The sequence below is a fragment of the Lycorma delicatula genome, chromosome 1, assembly GCF_047948215.1.
Source record: "Lycorma delicatula isolate Av1 chromosome 1, ASM4794821v1, whole genome shotgun sequence".
NCBI lineage: Eukaryota > Metazoa > Arthropoda > Insecta > Hemiptera > Fulgoridae > Lycorma > Lycorma delicatula.
The window spans coordinates 244,950,975-244,970,201 of NC_134455.1; the positions used below are offsets into that span (position 1 = coordinate 244,950,975).

General features: G+C 34.8%; 1 protein-coding gene across 1 annotated transcript in view; it reads right to left on the reverse strand.

The window, feature by feature from the left end:
* The window catches only part of LOC142330049 (carboxylesterase 4A-like), an 84,230-nt gene that overhangs the window by 45,173 nt on the left and 19,830 nt on the right, over nucleotides 1-19,227 (reverse strand). Inside the window, exons 4-6 of the mRNA XM_075375077.1 lie at nucleotides 13,771-13,918; nucleotides 3,868-4,053; nucleotides 1,607-1,803 (exon numbers count right to left, since the gene is read on the reverse strand). Coding sequence (XP_075231192.1) covers nucleotides 1,607-1,803; nucleotides 3,868-4,053; nucleotides 13,771-13,918 — 531 coding nt within the window. The remainder of the gene's footprint in view (nucleotides 1-1,606; nucleotides 1,804-3,867; nucleotides 4,054-13,770; nucleotides 13,919-19,227) is intronic.

Sequence of the window (19,227 nt, forward strand, 5' to 3'; positions counted from 1 at the left end):
TCTTTTTCTTAAATAATATGGCTCCCACACTACCTTACACCCTGCCTTTCTACCCAAAGACAGACAGAAAGTAGGCACTCAGGGGACAATAGGAGCACTGAAAAGGCATTAGATCAGGCAAAGAACCTTCATGTAATACTCTTTAACAAAGAAAATTTAACAAGGAATATTTAACATAGAAACAGCAAACATGAAATGCTTAACGTGAAAAACGAACAATATGTACAGAAAGATACATCAAAAACATCAAAGAAAAGAATATAAAACAAATAAGAGTAGCTAATTTCTCCCTAGTATTCACAGCGATTCCAAATTGCAAGGCAATCTCTTGGGAGGTCATTATATAGTTAATAATAAGAAAAAAAGTTTATACAAATATAAAAACTTTATAGATATAAACCTTGTACAAAGTATATATGTATGAAGTTTGTATTCATATAAAAACATTATATCAACATATAAACCTTGTACAAAGTATATATGTATAAAGTTTGTATTCATATAAAAACATTATATCAACATATGTTCAGAAATGCTTAGCTTACTGGATATTCGCCATTTTTTATTTTTAACATAAAAATATACTTCTCAGGAATGGTTAACCGTATTAAGTATGTACACAGTACATACTCTGTATGTACACAGAGTTTCTTATTTTTGTATAATAATCAAAAGAAAAACAAGATTTCAGATAATCATATTAAAACATAGTATATATATGTTTTAAAACTGCTGGATTAATTTGTTTGATTTGTTGTTTAGCACATTATAATATAATCCTCTATACTTGTTCTGCAATATCTATTTATTATTTATTTTTAAAATGTTTTTATGATGTTTCTTAAGTTTACTAGGGCTGTAAACTCTAAATATGTAGGCTATTTAAGGTAAACTCTAAACCTATCTGAAAAGTGTTAAATAAATTAAACAGACAAAAGGTCAAGTTAAAACAGGACCTAGCCTCACTTTTTCAATGATGTGCACAAATAAATAACAAATGTATGAAATAATAAAAAAATAAAAATACATCAAATTTACACATATGAATAATAAATAATACTGTTTAAATTAATCAAATATGGTTCTTTAAATTACTCAACTCTTTCCAAACATTAGGGTGTGGTGTATATGCATGTGAGTATAGATGTGTTCGTTGTACATAAATACATTAGATTTTAATGTGGGTGCCTTTGACCGAGATGAAGCAGAGGCTAGCTCACCACTGTCTTCTTAATCTTTTAACATTAAATGTTCTTTATTTACTCTCATTATGCGGATTTATTATTTTTCAGGAGCACTCTTCTGTTAGGGAGTCATAAATTTAATATTGTACTACTTTTAGACATTTATGGTTTTCCTCTTTTTTCTCATAATACTAAAAGTAGTGAATATTATATTTATTCTTCTAAATATTAAAATAGTGTCTTCAACCTAACTTTTTATCCCTCTTAAACCAAATAAGGTCATCAAATCTATCAAAAGAAACATCTTATGCCAACTACTTTTGCAGAAAATATCTTTTTAAGATACTACTTGTGCACACTGTATTTTTTTAATGATACTGGTAACAGTTTTTATTAAATACCATGTACTGATTTTTAATTACCATGTACTGAGTTTCATATGCCCTTAAAATTTCAGATGTTGATTTATTGCGTAGGCAAGCTAATATCATTTTTGAATCTGATGATGTGTGACATCCAAGGCTGCGTGCTATTGCTCGTGAAGCATTACTGGGATGCTGTGACATAGACCATGGTGAAGTAACACTACCAGACATGATAATAGCTCTATGAAATAAACCTGCAATAGATAAAAAGTAATATCGTAGTAAGTAAAGTAGTTATAAAGTTAGTAAGTAGTTAGTAACTAATTTTGCAAGTAGTAATGAAGTAAGTTAAAAAAGAAAGATCCTTAACAAATGACCCCATCCTAGACAACTGGATAGTATTTTAGAAGTCTGCAAATAATCAGTATGGCCAATATTTTATTTGTCTCAAACCCCAGACAGTGACCAAAAGTTAAACATTTTTTTTGTTATTAATTAACAGATAAGATGAGTTCAACTAATTTTATTAAAATATTTAATTAACACTAAAATACCTAACTCATAACTTCATGTCCATTAAAAAGAAATAGAGAATGTTTAATTCTAACAGTTTTACTGAAACCTTACATGTTAAATTTATTCTCAGTCTAAATTAATGTCTGATTATAATTTTATAGTACTGATCTAAAACTTTATTTTTATTGTAGTAAAAACTCAAAAAGACTCAAATGTTTTGTTCAAGGATTGCTATGTCAAATCCAGACAGGAGTGCTTCATAATCATGAATTGGCAAGCTAAGAGCCTTCTGAGTCTGATCAAACTCTATGTTAATGATTAGTCATCAGTTTAAGTTTTTGGCTTGAGTATCACTGAGTCATGATTGTTTTACTACTTCTGAGATGAATGATTTTAATGATCTGCATATCAATATTAAATTTTATCAAACTGGATGAAACCTTCACAGAAAACATTTTATTTTATCATTTGATACTAAACACTTATGATAATCAATAATTAACTTATATCCAATGCCTTGGACAGTTTAAAGATCCTAAAGGTAATCAATTGGTAGTAGAAGAGGATTTTTGTTTATCAACCAGGCCTAACAGCATTAACTTTCAATATTTATGTGAAAAGTTAAACTAAATTATTCACTTCAATCAACATCTTGTTCAGTCAATTAAAACTGTTTAATACCTTAGTTAAAGGACAAGTCACGTCCTCATTACTAAAAATATCAAGCCCTGATCAAGAATGTTCTTGTAAATGACTATTTAAAACTGTAAGGGTACCACAAAAGGCCATGATTAAAATCTTTATTTGGTAAATGGAGCTGATGAATCATTACTTGAAAAATAAGCTTTACTCTCCTGAATAATCATTGAACCATCGGTAAAACATAATGATTTAAGAAAAAGGCTTTGTCCAAGATTTACACTTTTCTCTTTCCTTCAAGGGGATGGGGGCTTGTGAAGATGTGTATTAAATAAAAGCTTTGGTAACATCTATATAACTTTATGATATATCTTTAATGTTATTTAAATCATTTGTTTTTCATTTCCTATTCAATTGATACTGACATTATTGAGTGCAATCCAAGAATAATAGTCTCAAATGTTTGCAGTGTTTATACATAATGTAACAAAGCAGAGATTTGTAAACATCATCAAAAGGCATCTGCCGATCCATAAAAACTAAATGTATGGCTCAACTTGTTTCTCAGTGTTGCTTTAAAACTGCTTTTGGGATAAAAATTGCATCAATGCACAACTATCCCTTTCTGAATTTGATTTTCTCTTGTCAAGAATTTTGTTACCTTTAAGAGGCATTTGTTCATCAAGAAGGTGGTTATTACATGCATTCACTATTTGTCATTTGTGATATTAGTACGAAAAAATAGATGAATATACATTATATATGCATATATATATATATGCACAATCTTCTGACTTTCGCTAGCAGATTTTTTACTTCAAGAATTTTAATTACTAATAAGAGAAAGAAAATTATGAATGAAAATATAGCAATTTAAAAAAAAAAATGTTTAATATTTTCAAAAACATGTTTTCATTCTTGAAATCAGGACTGATTTGAGAAATGAAATTCATTGATACAGGTGTGAGAAGGAGATCATTAAACTTCCAGTAGAAAAATTTGACTGTAAATTGAAAATTGCATCTGGCTGCTAGTTTTATGGAAATGGTGCACTATAAAGTTGATATCACTTATAAACATAGGTATAAGTATCATTAAAATAACATCATAAAAACTATAATTTCTATTACTTTGAGGTTCATTTATAATTATTGCTAAATAACCTGCAGTACGAGGTGATACCATATGAAACATGACACTTGTAGCTCCAGCTGAGTGTCCCATCATTGTCACACTGCGAGGATCACCACCAAATGATGCAATATTTTCTCTTACCCACAATAACGCTAGATATTGATCAAGAAGACCCAAATTTCCTCTTGCTTCTGTATCTTCCAAGCAGAAAAATCCTGAAAATTCATAAAAATGTTTTATTTCATTACTGGAAATTCATTCCTAAAAATAAGCAAAAAAAGGGAGAAGTAGAAATAAAACAAATCAGATTGTGAAATAAAATATATCAGAAATGTTTAAATAAGTCTCAATTTTTAATTTCACAAAAGTTAATTAAACAATGGCATTGAAAAAAAATATTAATAACAATGGTTTACAAGAATTTTGTTACACAGATAATTTTGGATATTTTTATGTATTTTTTTAACACTGAATCAAAATATAACCCCTCAAAATTTATCCTAAGGGATAAAAAAAAGTGATTTTTTTTGTAATTGTCACTTGTAAAAAATGAAAAATTTTAAACTTCTATTTTCCCTATTAAAACTGTAAACATTTGTTGTTAATCAGTGTTTATATTAGTAATGAAATATGAATGTCTGAAGAAACTTATAAATGGTTAAGTGTGGAATAATTTGAAGGAGTAACCATATGATTAATATAATATTACATCATAAAATGACATCAGTATTAACTGTTTACTATGACTTATTTCCTTCTACAAAAAATAAATTTATCTCAGCAATATGATTCAATTAATCAACATCCTTAGTGTCATCATAATTGATGAAGTCATTTCAATCACTATTTTTATTGTGAAATAACCAGACAGTGAAGTGGTTTAGCTTTCATGTGAATATCATGACCAGTTTGGTTTTTTGTGTTAGTCTTATTTCTTCTTATACAGACCTGTACTTTTTTTTGTTGGATTTCATATATATTATTTTTTATATACTGTTAGTATTTATAAAAAAATGTTTTATAATTGTATAAATTATCATAAACATTTTTGCTGTGTGTGGTGAATTAACTTTTAAATCTCAAAGAAGAAATATTATTCCTTTGTTTAAAAAAAAAAAAAATCACATTAACTCTATTTTGAGTGTAAAGAAGGTGATCAGAACACATATTGGGCCCTTCACATCTGCTGTAATTCTTGTATAACTAAGGAGCTGGCTAAGTTGGAAACCGTGACATATACTCGCACATTTTGCTACCTTCCTATGGTACAGAAAGAGCCTAAGGACCATTTGACAGACTGTTATTTTTGTATCCCAAAAATCAACTAAATATCACTGGTAAAGAAAACCACTAGTAAATTCAAGATATCTGTTTCTTTTTCTAGTCCTTTAGCCATTAGACTTATTCCACAGAATGAAGAGATGCCTTTTTCCCTTCTACCAGAAACATGAACTTAGAAGAAAATGTTGAAGATGAAGAAGGCTATATGATTTAGAGTGAAATAAAGAAGGATCTGGATTTCCAAAGAGAGAGCACTGAACTCCACAAAATTACTCAAATATTAATGATCTGAAGTGTGAGCATCTGTTCTTACAAAATAATACAGTGTACTGTAATGATTTAAATTCTTTACTGGATTTAATAGATCAGTATCACAATCCTGTGGAATGGAGATTATTTATAAATACACCTAAAATGAATTTGAAACCCGTCCATCTTCATAATGAAAATGAGAAGCCATCAATTTCTCTTTCTTATATAGCACAAATGAAGCAGACGTATAAAAATATGAAATTTTTCTAACAATGATGCAGTATGAAAAGTATTCTTGGCCCATATATAGAGATCTAAAGGTGGTAGCCATTTTATTAGATCTGCAGCTTGATTATACTTTAATTATTGTTATTTCTTATGTGAGTGAAACAGTAGAGAAAGGAAAAATCAGTAAATTAAAAAATTGGCCGAAGAGAGAAGCACATATATCTGGACAGAAAAATATTATTTGTCACGCTTTTATGAATCCGAAGAATGTGTTCTTACACCATTACATATAAAATCTGGTTAGAAGAAGAATCTTATCAAAGCAATAGATAATAATGGTTAAGGTTTCTCTACCTTAAGAGCAAGCTTCCCAGAACCAGTGAGGTAAAAATCAAAGAAGAAATATTTGTTGGACTACACATATGTTAGCTAATGACTGATTTGAAGTTTGAGGGGTTTAAATAAATCTGAGAAAGCAGCTTGGTTACCATTTCAAAATACTGTCAAATCATTCCTGGGAAAGAGAAGGCTGAGAACTGTACAGACTTGGCAACCATAAAAAACTGAGACGCAATATGTCTAAAAATACACTCGTTGCATTTACATTTGGTTATTTTCCTCTAACCTTGATGATGTAAGTTATAAGCATGGTGAATGCTTCCACCGAATAAATATTAATGATGGAAACAAATTATCTAGCAAAGTGGAGCTGAAATATGTCTGCCAGTTACAGATATACACTGAAAAAGTAAGTTCCAGAGACTGCATACAAGAGAAAACTACAGTAAAAGTACAATAAGGTAATAGTATAGATATAGGCTATATAATTTCTCAAAAAATCAGTTTTTCTTTAAATCCATGTTAGTAAAATACCCTCCTACTATTCAGTTTTGGGTTTTCAGACTTGAAATTAAAGAAAAAAAACTACTGTAAGACAAACTTTATTAAGTGCATGTAACAAAAAAAAAAAAAATAATTTTTTATTGTAGACCAGTACAATGATCTACTGTACTGTACTCTGTGCATAAAACACAGGGTATATGCAAAAAGACTTATCACATATTCAAAATCACAATCCTGGTAACAATAAGTGTCGTCCATTAGCAGAAATACGACTGCGCAGACGTTTGGAAGAAAGTGAAGGACATCTGCAGTCGTACAAATTTTACTGCTACAACTTGCCTTCAATCTGAAGATGAACTATTGGATTCACCAAAGGGAATTACTGAATTATTAGCAATCAATTCGAAGGAGCCAGTAGATCGGCTAATTATGACGAATGTTTTAAAAATAAAAAATCAGACTTGAGGCCACATAAATTTTAGGATCAAAATGAATTTCTCATACAATAAACCTTTCGAAACAATGTGTGACAAACTCGTGAAAGTGTTGGAAAAAAACAGCAATACAGGATCTGGTCTAGACGAAAAAATACTAGAAGACGAAATCCCTTACTTCATAATCAATACTTAGCGTTCTGTTTCCTTGACGTGTGTTGTTGGGAAAATTTTCGAATAAAATTAATTATCCACTCGTATGGATTTTAGAAAGAGAAGTTCTTTTATCCTTCCATGAAGCAGGATTTCTACAGTACTATTCGATTACTGGCCAAATGATCAAACTAGAAAGCCTTATCTACAACAGTTTCATTACTAGGAAATACTGTGACGGAATCTTCTAAGATCTACAGAAGGCTTTTGATATGACATTACTTCGTAGAATAATCCTTTAACTACATAAATGGGACATTTGCGGTAATCTTTTGATAATATTTGGTTTACAGGAACCACGATACTTTTTATGTACCGCTTTATAATGAATTCTTGTAAGAAATAAATATTAGAGAATGGCACATCGTTGAACGGTACCTTATTTACGATCATCATTAATAAACTGATAGACATTTCAGAAGAAATCAACAAAAGCGTCTACGTCGTTGATCTGGCAATCGCATATGCCAGTATCAATATAGTTACGGTGAAGTATAAATTATAACAAGCGATAAACGCCTCAATGAAGTTGCAAGGAATGAAGGATTCAAAATTTCACCACAGAAATCGTACTGTGTACACTTCTGTAGGAAGAGAATTCTTCATCGTAGTCCTATTTTGACCGTTGATGACCATCCAGTTCAATACAAAGATAATGTGGGGTTTTTAGGGTCTACTATAAGATAAATCGCTTACTTGGGTACTACAAATACAGCATTTGAATGTTAGATGCAAGAAAGTCCTAAACATTGTTATAATATGTTTATCAAACATCAATTGGGGCTCAGATAAAAAGACATTACTGCGGTTATATAAAGCCCTGGTTCAATTGAAGCTCGATTATGGTGTATTGCATATCCCTCCGGTAGAAAATCGTATCTAAGATAGACGTAATACATAATAACGAAATCAGATATGCCACAGGCGCTTTTCGTACAAGCTCGCTGACTAATTTAATATCTAAAGCCGGCCGGCATAATGCTACTATATTAGAGAAGAGAGGTCTTACTATTAAGATATGTAGCAAATATATGGGCATTTCCTGCCCATAAAAACTATAACATTTTTAATAATAATTCTTTGGCTACTTTATGTGAACACCAAGCTACTTAATCCGGTACACGGAATACGGTACCGTAAATTAGCAACAATACACGAAATTGCTTTGCGGGATACATTAGTAATTTCTACGAGAGAAATACTACCACCGCTAGTGTCATCTAGAAGCGCAAGATTAGTTCTCTCTTATAAAAAAATAAAAGAGAAACCAGCAATGATCATCCAACAGAAATTTTTAACAATCATCAGTAACTAAGAGGGAAATATGAACACTTTTACTTATGGTTATAAAACTGATCGTGGTATTGGATGCTCTATATACATAAATGGGGAAACAGATTCGTGGAAACTGCCAGGGATAGCAAGTGTTTACAGCAAGCTTTTCACTGCACAGAACATTTCTGCGAAGAGAGAGTGCTTATACGTTCTGACTCTTTAAGCGCACTAACTGCTATTTGGAACAAGAACATTGATGATGTCTTTATTGCAAACATCCTGTCAATTTTGTATGTATTACCGAATGGGACAGCGATGTGTATTTGTATGGACGCAGGGCATGCTGGTATCTCAGGAAACGAAAGTACAGACGAACCTGCTAGAATGGTAAAAGTTTGTGAGAACCCGGATATGATTTCTATTCGTGAGGCAGAGGTAAAAAATCATCTACAATAACCATCAAAACCACGTGGAATAATGAATGGAGAAGACAGGAAAGAGAATACAAGAAATTGAATGCAATTAAAATTAGTTCATATAAATGGACCAGCGACGCGAAACTGACTCGCCGGAATAAAGGAATATTGACCAGACTCAGAATCCGTCACCTGCGAATAACATTTCTTATTTCTGAACCGGAGAAGAAAGGCCAGTATGTTGTGAATGTGGCAACTCATTTATTGTTAAGCTTTTACTGGAACGCTGTACAATATGTGAAAACCTCAGAAAGAGGTACATCTTAACAGATAATATCACTGCTGATTTAGAAAATGGTAAAAAAGGAATAATAGCTGATTACCTCGTACATGCCAATCGATTACTTACCCGTTTGTTGGTTCCTTCGATGAAAGTGAGTGTACGTTATGTTGACTGAGAATCCCATATGTGAGGGCCTTTTTATCTGAACATAGTGTTCTCATAATCTGAATGATATTGTCTAAACGTTTTTCTGTATTTTATTTGAAAGTGTTTAATGTTTACATTTTATTTTTGCATTTTATATAAATCAGGGTAACACATTACAGCCTGCATTTTTTATGTGTCTATTTTATCTAAATATCTTAATAGTAATTATATTTTTGTGTTTTTATTAAAATGTAAGGCCCCTATATACCCTTACACTGGACGACACTGATGATTCTATTCTATTTTTAAAGAATATGACGAGGGCTAATGATCTTAGAAATCGATGCTCATATATCTCATTAAAATAATAATGTTCATGCATGGCATTTTCACACACACTACAAATCATTCATCTCATCCTCTGAAGCAATACTTAACGGTGGTGTCGGAGGTTAAACAAATAAAGTAATAAAAACTGTGATCTGTGGAGGCATGACCGTGATCTGTTCACAGTTCACGGTCATGCCTCCACAGATCACGATCATCTCACAGCATCCCACCCACAACCCGAAATTTGAGCCATTCAGCATGAGTCAGTCACTTCGGCCCTTGGCAGGGATTGTTCCGTGGGTAAGGGTATCGGAGCCTTTACTGCTTCGTGCGAGCCCTGGGATGTCGGTATCATGGGTCAGGCAGTACCTGACGCCCCAGCCCGGGTTAAATTTGTGGGAGGCGGCTGACTGGGGGAACCCAGGCAAGATCAATGATCGGGGGCACTCCCAACCGTCTCTCCGCCCGTACCTTGTGACATCATGACGGGCGTATTAATAAGATTATGGACAACTTTTCATCCTCCGTGACCGAGGGTTCACGTAAATACCCTCGTTCTAGAGAGCCTTTGTCTTCGCAGGCGAAGAGAAGGAAGAGTGTAGAATTTAGTGATAAAGAAGAGGTTATAGATCTGGAAAAGAAGAAGGACATACGTAAGTTTAGACCGAAGAATAGTGATTTAGTACCGAAATATTTAGTTATAAAGAAGAAAGATGGCGAATTTTTGAAAACTAGTCCTTTCGTGATAACTCGTGTCATCACGGAAGCTGCTGGAGGACCGGTCAAAGAGACAAGGAAAACTGCAGTGGGTATTTTTGTAGAAACTGTCAACGATGTTCAATCGTTGCGATTATTAAAAGCCAAGAAGATCGGAGTCACGGGTATTGAGCTAGCTCCCAATAGTACTTTTAATAGCTAAAAGGGCATTATATTGCGCAAGGATTTGTTAAACTGCACAGAAGAGGAGATGAACTACAGGAATAAGGTGTTGCGTACCGTTGCTTAAACATGCGTCGGAACGGAGTTTAATGTTCTGTTATAAATGTATTTAAATGTTTTGTTATTTTTGTTTTTTTAAATAAAATGTAAAGGCCCTTTATATTCTTATGCCTGATGAATCTGTAGGTGATTTAAATTCTTTTTCTAAAGAATGTGACGAGAGCTAATGACTGTAGAGGTTGATGCCCATATAAAAAAAAAAGTAATAATTAATAATAATGAACATTAACTCTAAGTTCAGAATTAAAATCCCTTGAATACTGCATATGCATTATGTATGAAAATAAAATAAAGTGAAATTTCTTGAATTTACTGAAATTTTGATTGTGATAATTTATGCCATATCTCATTTTAGTTTACAAAACTAGGGGGAATTTATAACTTGAGAATCATTTTGTAGATTTACGTAAAGTTTGAGCAAGTTATATTTTTCAGTGAAGAAATTATCTTAAGTGTTTAATATAACCAAACACTCATGTGTCTCTACCATGGATAAAGGTTGCACACTAGTGGTCAGCAGCTGCAGTGGTACTTGCTATTCATATCTCACTCTATTCATATCAAAACTCTATTCATATAGAATAGATATGAATAAAGTGGTAACTCTATTCATATCAAAAACACTCCTCTGCCTGAGTACCTATTCTTAATAAAAATTGTTTATTCCTTATTTCTTGTCTTAACTTAAATTACAAACAATTTTATTTCAGCTGTCTAATATATTTCAATTATGACATTATTATAACTATTGGATTCGAGGTTGGAAAGCAGTTCTTCAGTTATCCACTTCATATAATTACTACTGTCTGTTTTGTCATGATATCCACTCTACTCTGGCTGGCTCTCCACATCATTAAAGCATTTAGGACAAATCCCTTCTCTATGCCCGCATGCGCTTAAAAGGTATTCTCATCTTACTGTCTGTATTCTTAGATTTTATTTTGAAGAAACTTATCAAGTTTTTTCCTGCAATGACACTCTTGTAACTTGGCTGGTCCTTTCTCAGACCTTGCTCTTCTTAATAATTAGGCACAGTTTATTGGCCTCTTCAATCATAATCTTATAGATTCCACTCACAATCTCCCTACTCAGAATATTCAGAACCTTACTACAAAATTTTGATTTAAAAGCAAAGTTTTTCAACGTAGAAGTGTTAACTAAAGCCTTAAGTAATTAAACATTGTTTTTACACAAATAAAAAATAAATATTAAATTCACCCTGTATGAAGTAAGAAGTTGATTAACAATATTGTGGTAATTGTCGGATTTTTGTTTGCTGAGAAAATGTTTGCAAACATCTTTAAATGAAGTCCAAGCTGCACTTTCTACATTATTAACATTGCATTAAATACATCATCTTTGACCAAGTCTCTTATTTGAGAACCAACAAATATTCCTTCTTTAATTTTTCCTTCACTTACATTCGGAAATTTCTGCCTGATGAACAAAAATCCAGAACTATCCTTCATAATTGCTTTAACAAAATTTTTCATTAGTCCTAGCTTGATATGGAATAGGGGTAAAAATATTTTTTTGGATTCAACTAAGAGCTCATGAATAATATTTTTCCCAGTTGGAGTTAAGTTGTCTTATTTCCTCCATTCGTTGGTAACATAATGTTTATTCCAGAATGGCCATCCCATTTGCAAAGAAAACACATGTACTTAGTATAGCCTAACTGCATGTCTAACAAAATAGCTATAACTTTCAAATCACCACATATGTTCCAGCTGTGTTTTTTATAATTTACTTTTTCAAGAACGTCTTTCATCACATCGTATGTCTCTTTCAAATTAATACCATAAGTGATTGGTATTGAAGGATATTTGCTACTATTGTGCAGTAGAACCACTTTTCAACTATACTTGGATGAATCTACGAAAAGACACCAGTCCTCAGGTTTATGAACTTTCTAAAATGCAACATAAGCTCACCAATATTTGTGTAATAAACCAAATTATTTTCATCAATAAAGTACTGAGAAAGTTTTTTTGTCGGCTTCGAAAGCCCAAAATTTATGTATTTTTTTGAAGTAAATTCCAATCTCGCAGTCTTGTTCTAACAGTTCAGCTTGATTTTTGATAAATTTAAATCCCTAACCAAGTCATTTAATTCACTTTGAGGTATAAGATGTGGCTTATTAGAAGATAATTCAAGATCAAAATCATTGTTGTCTTCTTCAGTACTCCTGATTCTTCATCGCTGCTTTCAAAACATACATTCACGGCTGACTCAGGAGGAACTGGAATAATTTCACTGTGAGGTACAGACCTGATTGCAGATTGCAATGAAGGATATTTTACAGTATGTTTAGATTTTTTAGAAATTCCTTACACCCTTGTTAAACAAAAGTAACAATCGGTTACATGATTCTTTAGTTCATGCCAAACCATAGGTACACCAAATGGCAAAGCCTACCATGTACCTTTCTCAGTCATACTCTTAAATATACAGAACAATTAGTGCATACTATATGAGGAGCCCACGTCTTATTCTGATCACCAATTTTACACTGAAAGTATAAATGATGCTTTTTTAATTAAAGGTGTAATGTTTTTTCTATTTGATTTTACAGTAAACTCACCACATACATAACGAAAGGCATCCACATCATTTACACAATTTCGAGAAATTATGACACTACACTGTTAACAAAGATAGCAATAAAATTGAAAAAATTAATTCATTCCTAAATTCAGTGCTTAATACAAACAACACAACTGTGTTTTCAGTTACACGTTTCGACCTACTCAGACATGATTAAACTTGACCATGAAGGTTCACTCTTTAGTATTAGATATGATTTCATAGTATGTGACTATGGTATGATTTAATACTTTGTCTAGTATTGTTTATTCATAGCTTACAAATTATGTTAACAAAGTTAAACAATAAAAAATGAGATAACAAAATACAATATAGGAGCTTAAAATGCTAACTATATGTTGAAAGATGAAAAAAATCCTTTAATTAAAATTTAAAACTTTTTCAAAAATGGTGGATGATAGAAAGATTCTGAGTTCATATTCATTTTCAGCATCAAAAAACAGATTAAAATCATATATCGTATGTAAGGAAACAAAAATTATGTTTATCAGTGTTATTACCATAATTCATTAACTAAATAAAAATTTAAGTGCTTTCGATGTTATAGTAACTGTATATTTATTAAGCAACAATTTTGAAACTCTTTAAAATTAAAGTAATATTTTAAAAGTCAAACATACTAACCAAAAACATTCATCCTGTAGCCTACAGAAACAACGACTACCCCTTCAGCTGCAAGATCTTGACCAGGTATACGATTTGGTGAACCAGAGATAAATCCCTCTCCCTCTAGAAAAACAACAACAGGTGCATTTCGGTAATTCATCGCCTTCTGAAATTTAAGAAAATCAAATTTAGAATTTTTTCAACATTCATAGCTAATTAAAATTTTAATTTAGATTATTAAATCTAAATTAAACATAATATCTAATGAAAAATATAAACCTTCCTTTAATGATTGGAGAGAGTGTATATAATGTGTTTATATACACATATTGTTTACAACAGAAAGTAGAAAGAGGTATCAATAATCTGTTTCCTTATAGTATCATTTTCAGTTCTACTTATGGCTAATGATGGGTGTAAGATATCTGAGGTAAAATAGCAATAGATGTAGCATTACTGTAAGTATTTACTATTTTCTTAGAATCCAGTTTTAGGTTTTTAGTTAAAATCTAATCAGATTAGAAATTTTAGAGATAAAATTTATGAATAGCTGGTATTTTCACCCCTAAAAATGACTCTTTTTAAGTTAAATGAAAATAAAAAGTTCCTTTTTGACAGTGACATCGTGTTCATTGACTGAATATTTCCTTGATAGGGAAATAGTTTCTACAGTTCTGTAGGCCTCATTTTAATGTTATCCACTTGTTATTTGTATGCAGCATTTGAATATGACTCTTAAATAATCCATTGAGCTTGGCATAACTGAAAATCTTCAGCTGGTATGAATATTGTTTATTATTTTTATATGTAATTATTATTTTTATACATAATTGTTTATTATTTTTTTAAATTAGAGAAACAGGAACCGAAAGCAAGATCATGGCTTAAAACTCATTCATATTTGTTTTCTTGTAGATGATATGCAGATGAAACAATTAAATAAACCAATTAAACAATTAATAAAGGAAACAATTTATAGAATAAATCCAGTATGTTAGTTTGTCATTAAAATCTTGTAAAGTTGAATCCATTGTGGAAAGTATCTGTAAAACTCTTGAAAACTTCAAAAATTCATATGAAAATGTGTTTGTTTAATGAAAACAAAAAGAAAAATAAGACATAATTTTAAATTTACTATAGTAATTTGTGTATATTATAAATTACAATCTCAGTGATAACACTGAGGCAAAAGTTTATCAAAAGTTGTTAGTATACTTAAGATAGCTGTAAAATTAATCAGAATACCTCAGTAGTCCAGACATTAAGGAAAAGGCAATCCTTATCTTGTTGAGTGACAGCATCACAACCCTGTAGGGGGAAGACACCCACCTTGTGACGTTACTGGTCGCCACACCACCCCCACCATTCCAAGCACTGAGGGGCTTTACCGAGGTCGTCTTTAGACCCTCTAACTGATTACATCTCATACTCATCAGCCAGGTCTCGCTCGGGATGCCACAGATGTAAATGCCTTGGCAGACATTTGCATCAGTAAAATACATATCAAATTTCACCTTCACGTAGGCCTCAAACGGACATCTTCACATCCAACCTATGATTACCTCAAACTAACTGACCAAAACCACGGAGGTGCGAACCCTGCGCCTAGTCCAGGTTTGTTAGCACCATTCGTGACTGTGAATGACTCAGAAAACGAACGAGTTTATTAATTCAGTGCTACACTCATACCAATCAAAATTATGTCTTACGCAACATAGAACTTCAGACCTACACCCAAATAAGTTGACCAATTTAGGTCACCTAACAAGGGGAACGCAACCTCATTCCGGTTCGCGCAGGAGCCGGGAACAAACACCGCACCCCCACCCGGTCCCATCATGGTCCCGGTCTAATCACGTGGTATTACCAAGTCACGATCAGGGCCATCACCGGCGGAGGGAAGCCACGCCCCTGGTCGTTTGGGTTAATATATCCCGGCGGCGCGGTTACCCCCCACCAGCGGGAGCCCCAAATCGAATCACAAACAATACCAATACAACCGTGGCACGATGCCAATACGCCTACCTCTAACCATTCCAGTGCCTAAGCCGGAACTTTAGCCAACCGGGATCCTACCACGATTGAGTACCTCGATTAAACTCCCTCTGTAAACCTACACACCGCAAGGGCACGAATAAACAAGCCACTATAGACCACTCCTCGCGGATCATCCAGTTAATACGGAGATCCAGAAAGGAATGTATTCTCTCAAGTTCCCTAACATCTCGTGAACGTTCGACCTCGTATCGGAGACAGACGTAGAGAACGTGGTCCACTGTGTATTATCAGTCCCAAATCCGGGCATTGACTCGAATCTACCAAACGAAACCTAGCCAAACTTGCCCGAAAGGCACCATACCCGGAGAGAAATATCATTCCCGATTGCAGACCCATCCAATTGCACTAAATCAGACACTGTAGGAAATATACGATGCGTGTGGCCACCTGTGGGGGATTCTACTCACCTGATCTGCCAAGACACAAGGGCCTGGTCTTCAATCTCCTGCTTTCGTTCTGACGTAAATAGGTTATTTACCTTGGAAATGTAGCGTTCCTTACGCTCGTTAGCTAAGATCTATTGGTTTGATTTCGGCTATAACACAGACTGCCTCCCGCGAGATTGTTCTGTAACCGCCTATAACAGACAGCAAGAGGGGTCACTGGGCCCACAGCAAAATATCCGTGTAATACCTAAAAGCCATGCGATGATCCCAGACAGGTGCAGCATACAGCATAATAACTTCGCTGACATCTTTGTAAAGGATACGCATAGCACGGTAATTCAACCCCCAATGACGAATGACTTTACGGATTCCATAAAAAACATCAATGGCCTTTTTTGCTACATATTTTAGATGTTCCTTAAACCGAAAATTCTCATTAAGGATAACACCCAGGTATTTTTGAGCCGTAACGTACCGAATGGGGAGATCAGCCATCCGAACCCGGATTCGTCGGGAAGCAGCCATCAGCCCTTAAGCAACACCTTTGAGGTTTCCTTGGGCTGAAAATCATTTTATGTTAGAGAGTATACAGTAGGAGTGTCTCACAAGCACGAGCAGCTCGGAACTCTACCTCGTTACGCGAATCCCCTTCAATCAGTAGTAGCGCGTCGTCAGCTTAAGCGACGACACGACAACCACATGGCAACCTTAAACGTAACATGGAATCGAATTGTATAATCCAAAGAAGGGGACTCAGAACACTGCCCTGAGGGCATCCTTTAGTTAAGGTCTTACTAACCTCCGAGCCGCCATTACGCAGGGAAACGGTCCGATGTCTGAAATAACTTCAGAGCACTTCTAATTCATTTCGTGTACACTTACGCTTCTGGATTTGTAACAAAGCAGAGGGCCACCATAAGTTGTTAAATGCCCCGGATGTGTCCAGAAAAATCCCTAATACATATTTACACGGACTAGAGGAAGTTATATGCATTACTTTTAGTATGGCATCCTCAGTGCTCTTGCCCGGTCAGACGGGTTGTCCATTAGCAAATGATCAGTGGCCAATCTAACATTAATACGCAAATGTAGGACCTTTTCAAAAACTTTGCCAATCACAGGCAAGAGTGTTAGTGGACGGTAAGAAGAATTAACAGTAGGATCTTTGTCGCCGCCTTTGAACAACAACACCAAGTCTCCGCGCTTCCAACACGCCGGAAAGTGGCCGGCGAAAAGCAACCTATTATATATTCTAGTTAGAGGACCAAGGACTACTGGAAGCGCTCTGACGAGGAGCTCCACTGTGATAAAATCATATCCAGGAACCTTGTGCCGTGACATACTACCGATCACTTGGAGCACCTCCGCTCAGTGATATCAGAAGATTGTAAGTCAGTCTCGAAAATCGTGACTTCCTGCCAAACACGTCGGTGGTATGAACCTCACCCACCATAGTGTCATCCGGGAGCAAATCATTCAACAAAATATTGACACGGTCCTTATCAATTACCACACTCTCGCGGGTTGACAAAGCTGACGACATCTTTCCTGCGCTTATGTCGAATGGCTCCATACACAAAGCTCCAAGGGTATCTATTCCCTTGCTCCTGAACGAAGAAGCGCCAGGAATTACGCTTGGAGGATCTAATGCTATGAAAGTACCTAGCCCACCTTCTGCGGTAATCCGTAGTTAGGGCCGCACGCCGATCGGGATCACCCTCTCGTTGCCCAGCCCTTCTGAGTCGATTCACAGACTGGTTCATTGCTGTCAGATTCCGAGACTACCAACCAGATATACGTTCCCGGCCAGTGCCTCTAGGAATGGCGGCTTCAGCCGCTTCCATCACCGCGGAAGTGAAATTTTTTGCCAGGACAACTAATGGCAGGCTGTCAAGGTCTCGAGTAAAAATCTCCAGTCCGGACTTAAACAAGGAGTATTTTGGCCAGTCAGCCTTTCTATGCAGGAAGCGCCTCTGGTAAAAAGTATCCAGGATACATATTAAAGTATCCAGGAAAATATGGCCATCCGCGCAGCTCATCCGCTATTTCAAAAAGTATCGACCGATGGTCGCTAGAACAGTCGTTGATCACAGACCAGTCAAGGATCCTGCCAGGGATGTCCCTACCAATGGTGATGTCAATATTTGTACCTGAAAAGGCCCTTCGTCCGTTAACCGTACCGACGTAAGTGGCCAACGGGTCTGCAAAATTAAAGACCTCAGAATTGTGCTGCGCGTTGAAACTGTCAATTAAGCCACCGCCATGATCAGTGATCTCACTGTGCCAGAAAAGCGACTTCGCATTAACATCAGCACCAATAAGGATTGCACTATTGCCCACAATACGAAGGATCCTATCCCATCTCGCTAGGTGTTCCTCAGTAAGATCCCTGTCTTGAAAATATGAACTAATGACTGTAAGGTTCTGACCGCGAATGGCAAGTCTGACAACAACATGATGCGCTTCAGAAACCTGCTGTGTAAAGACACTATCAAGCGACTTCCTGCACAGAATAGCAGACATACAGGTATGCCCTACACAAAACGTTTTCCAGCTGTGAAAGCCTGGCAGATCACCCCTAATTACATATGGATGCTGCAGGAGGACAACATCGAGGGTCCGTCTTTCTACAACCTTCCTAATTCAACCTGGACTACATAAGCACCCTGGGCATTTAGTTGACCGATCCTAACCATCTTAGGAATTAAAGTACAGCGCAACAGCCCTTACGTAACAGCCACATCCCTTACTAACAACTGGGTGCTCATGATTCTTGTGCAACCTCGTACAGTTAGCACAGGCCGGAGCCTCGAAGCTATGCGAACAATCGTCACGTTTGTGGCCCTCCTCGCCACAGTTGGCACACACGAAGGCAAACTTACAAAATTTAGCCCTGTGACCATATCTGCAGCACTTGAAACATCCTTGGACATCCACGTACTCTTTTAGTCGGCAGGACCCTAAATCGATAAATAGTCTGCTTGCAGACGTAAATTCTTGAAAGAGACCAGAACTTACTTCAAAGACTCCG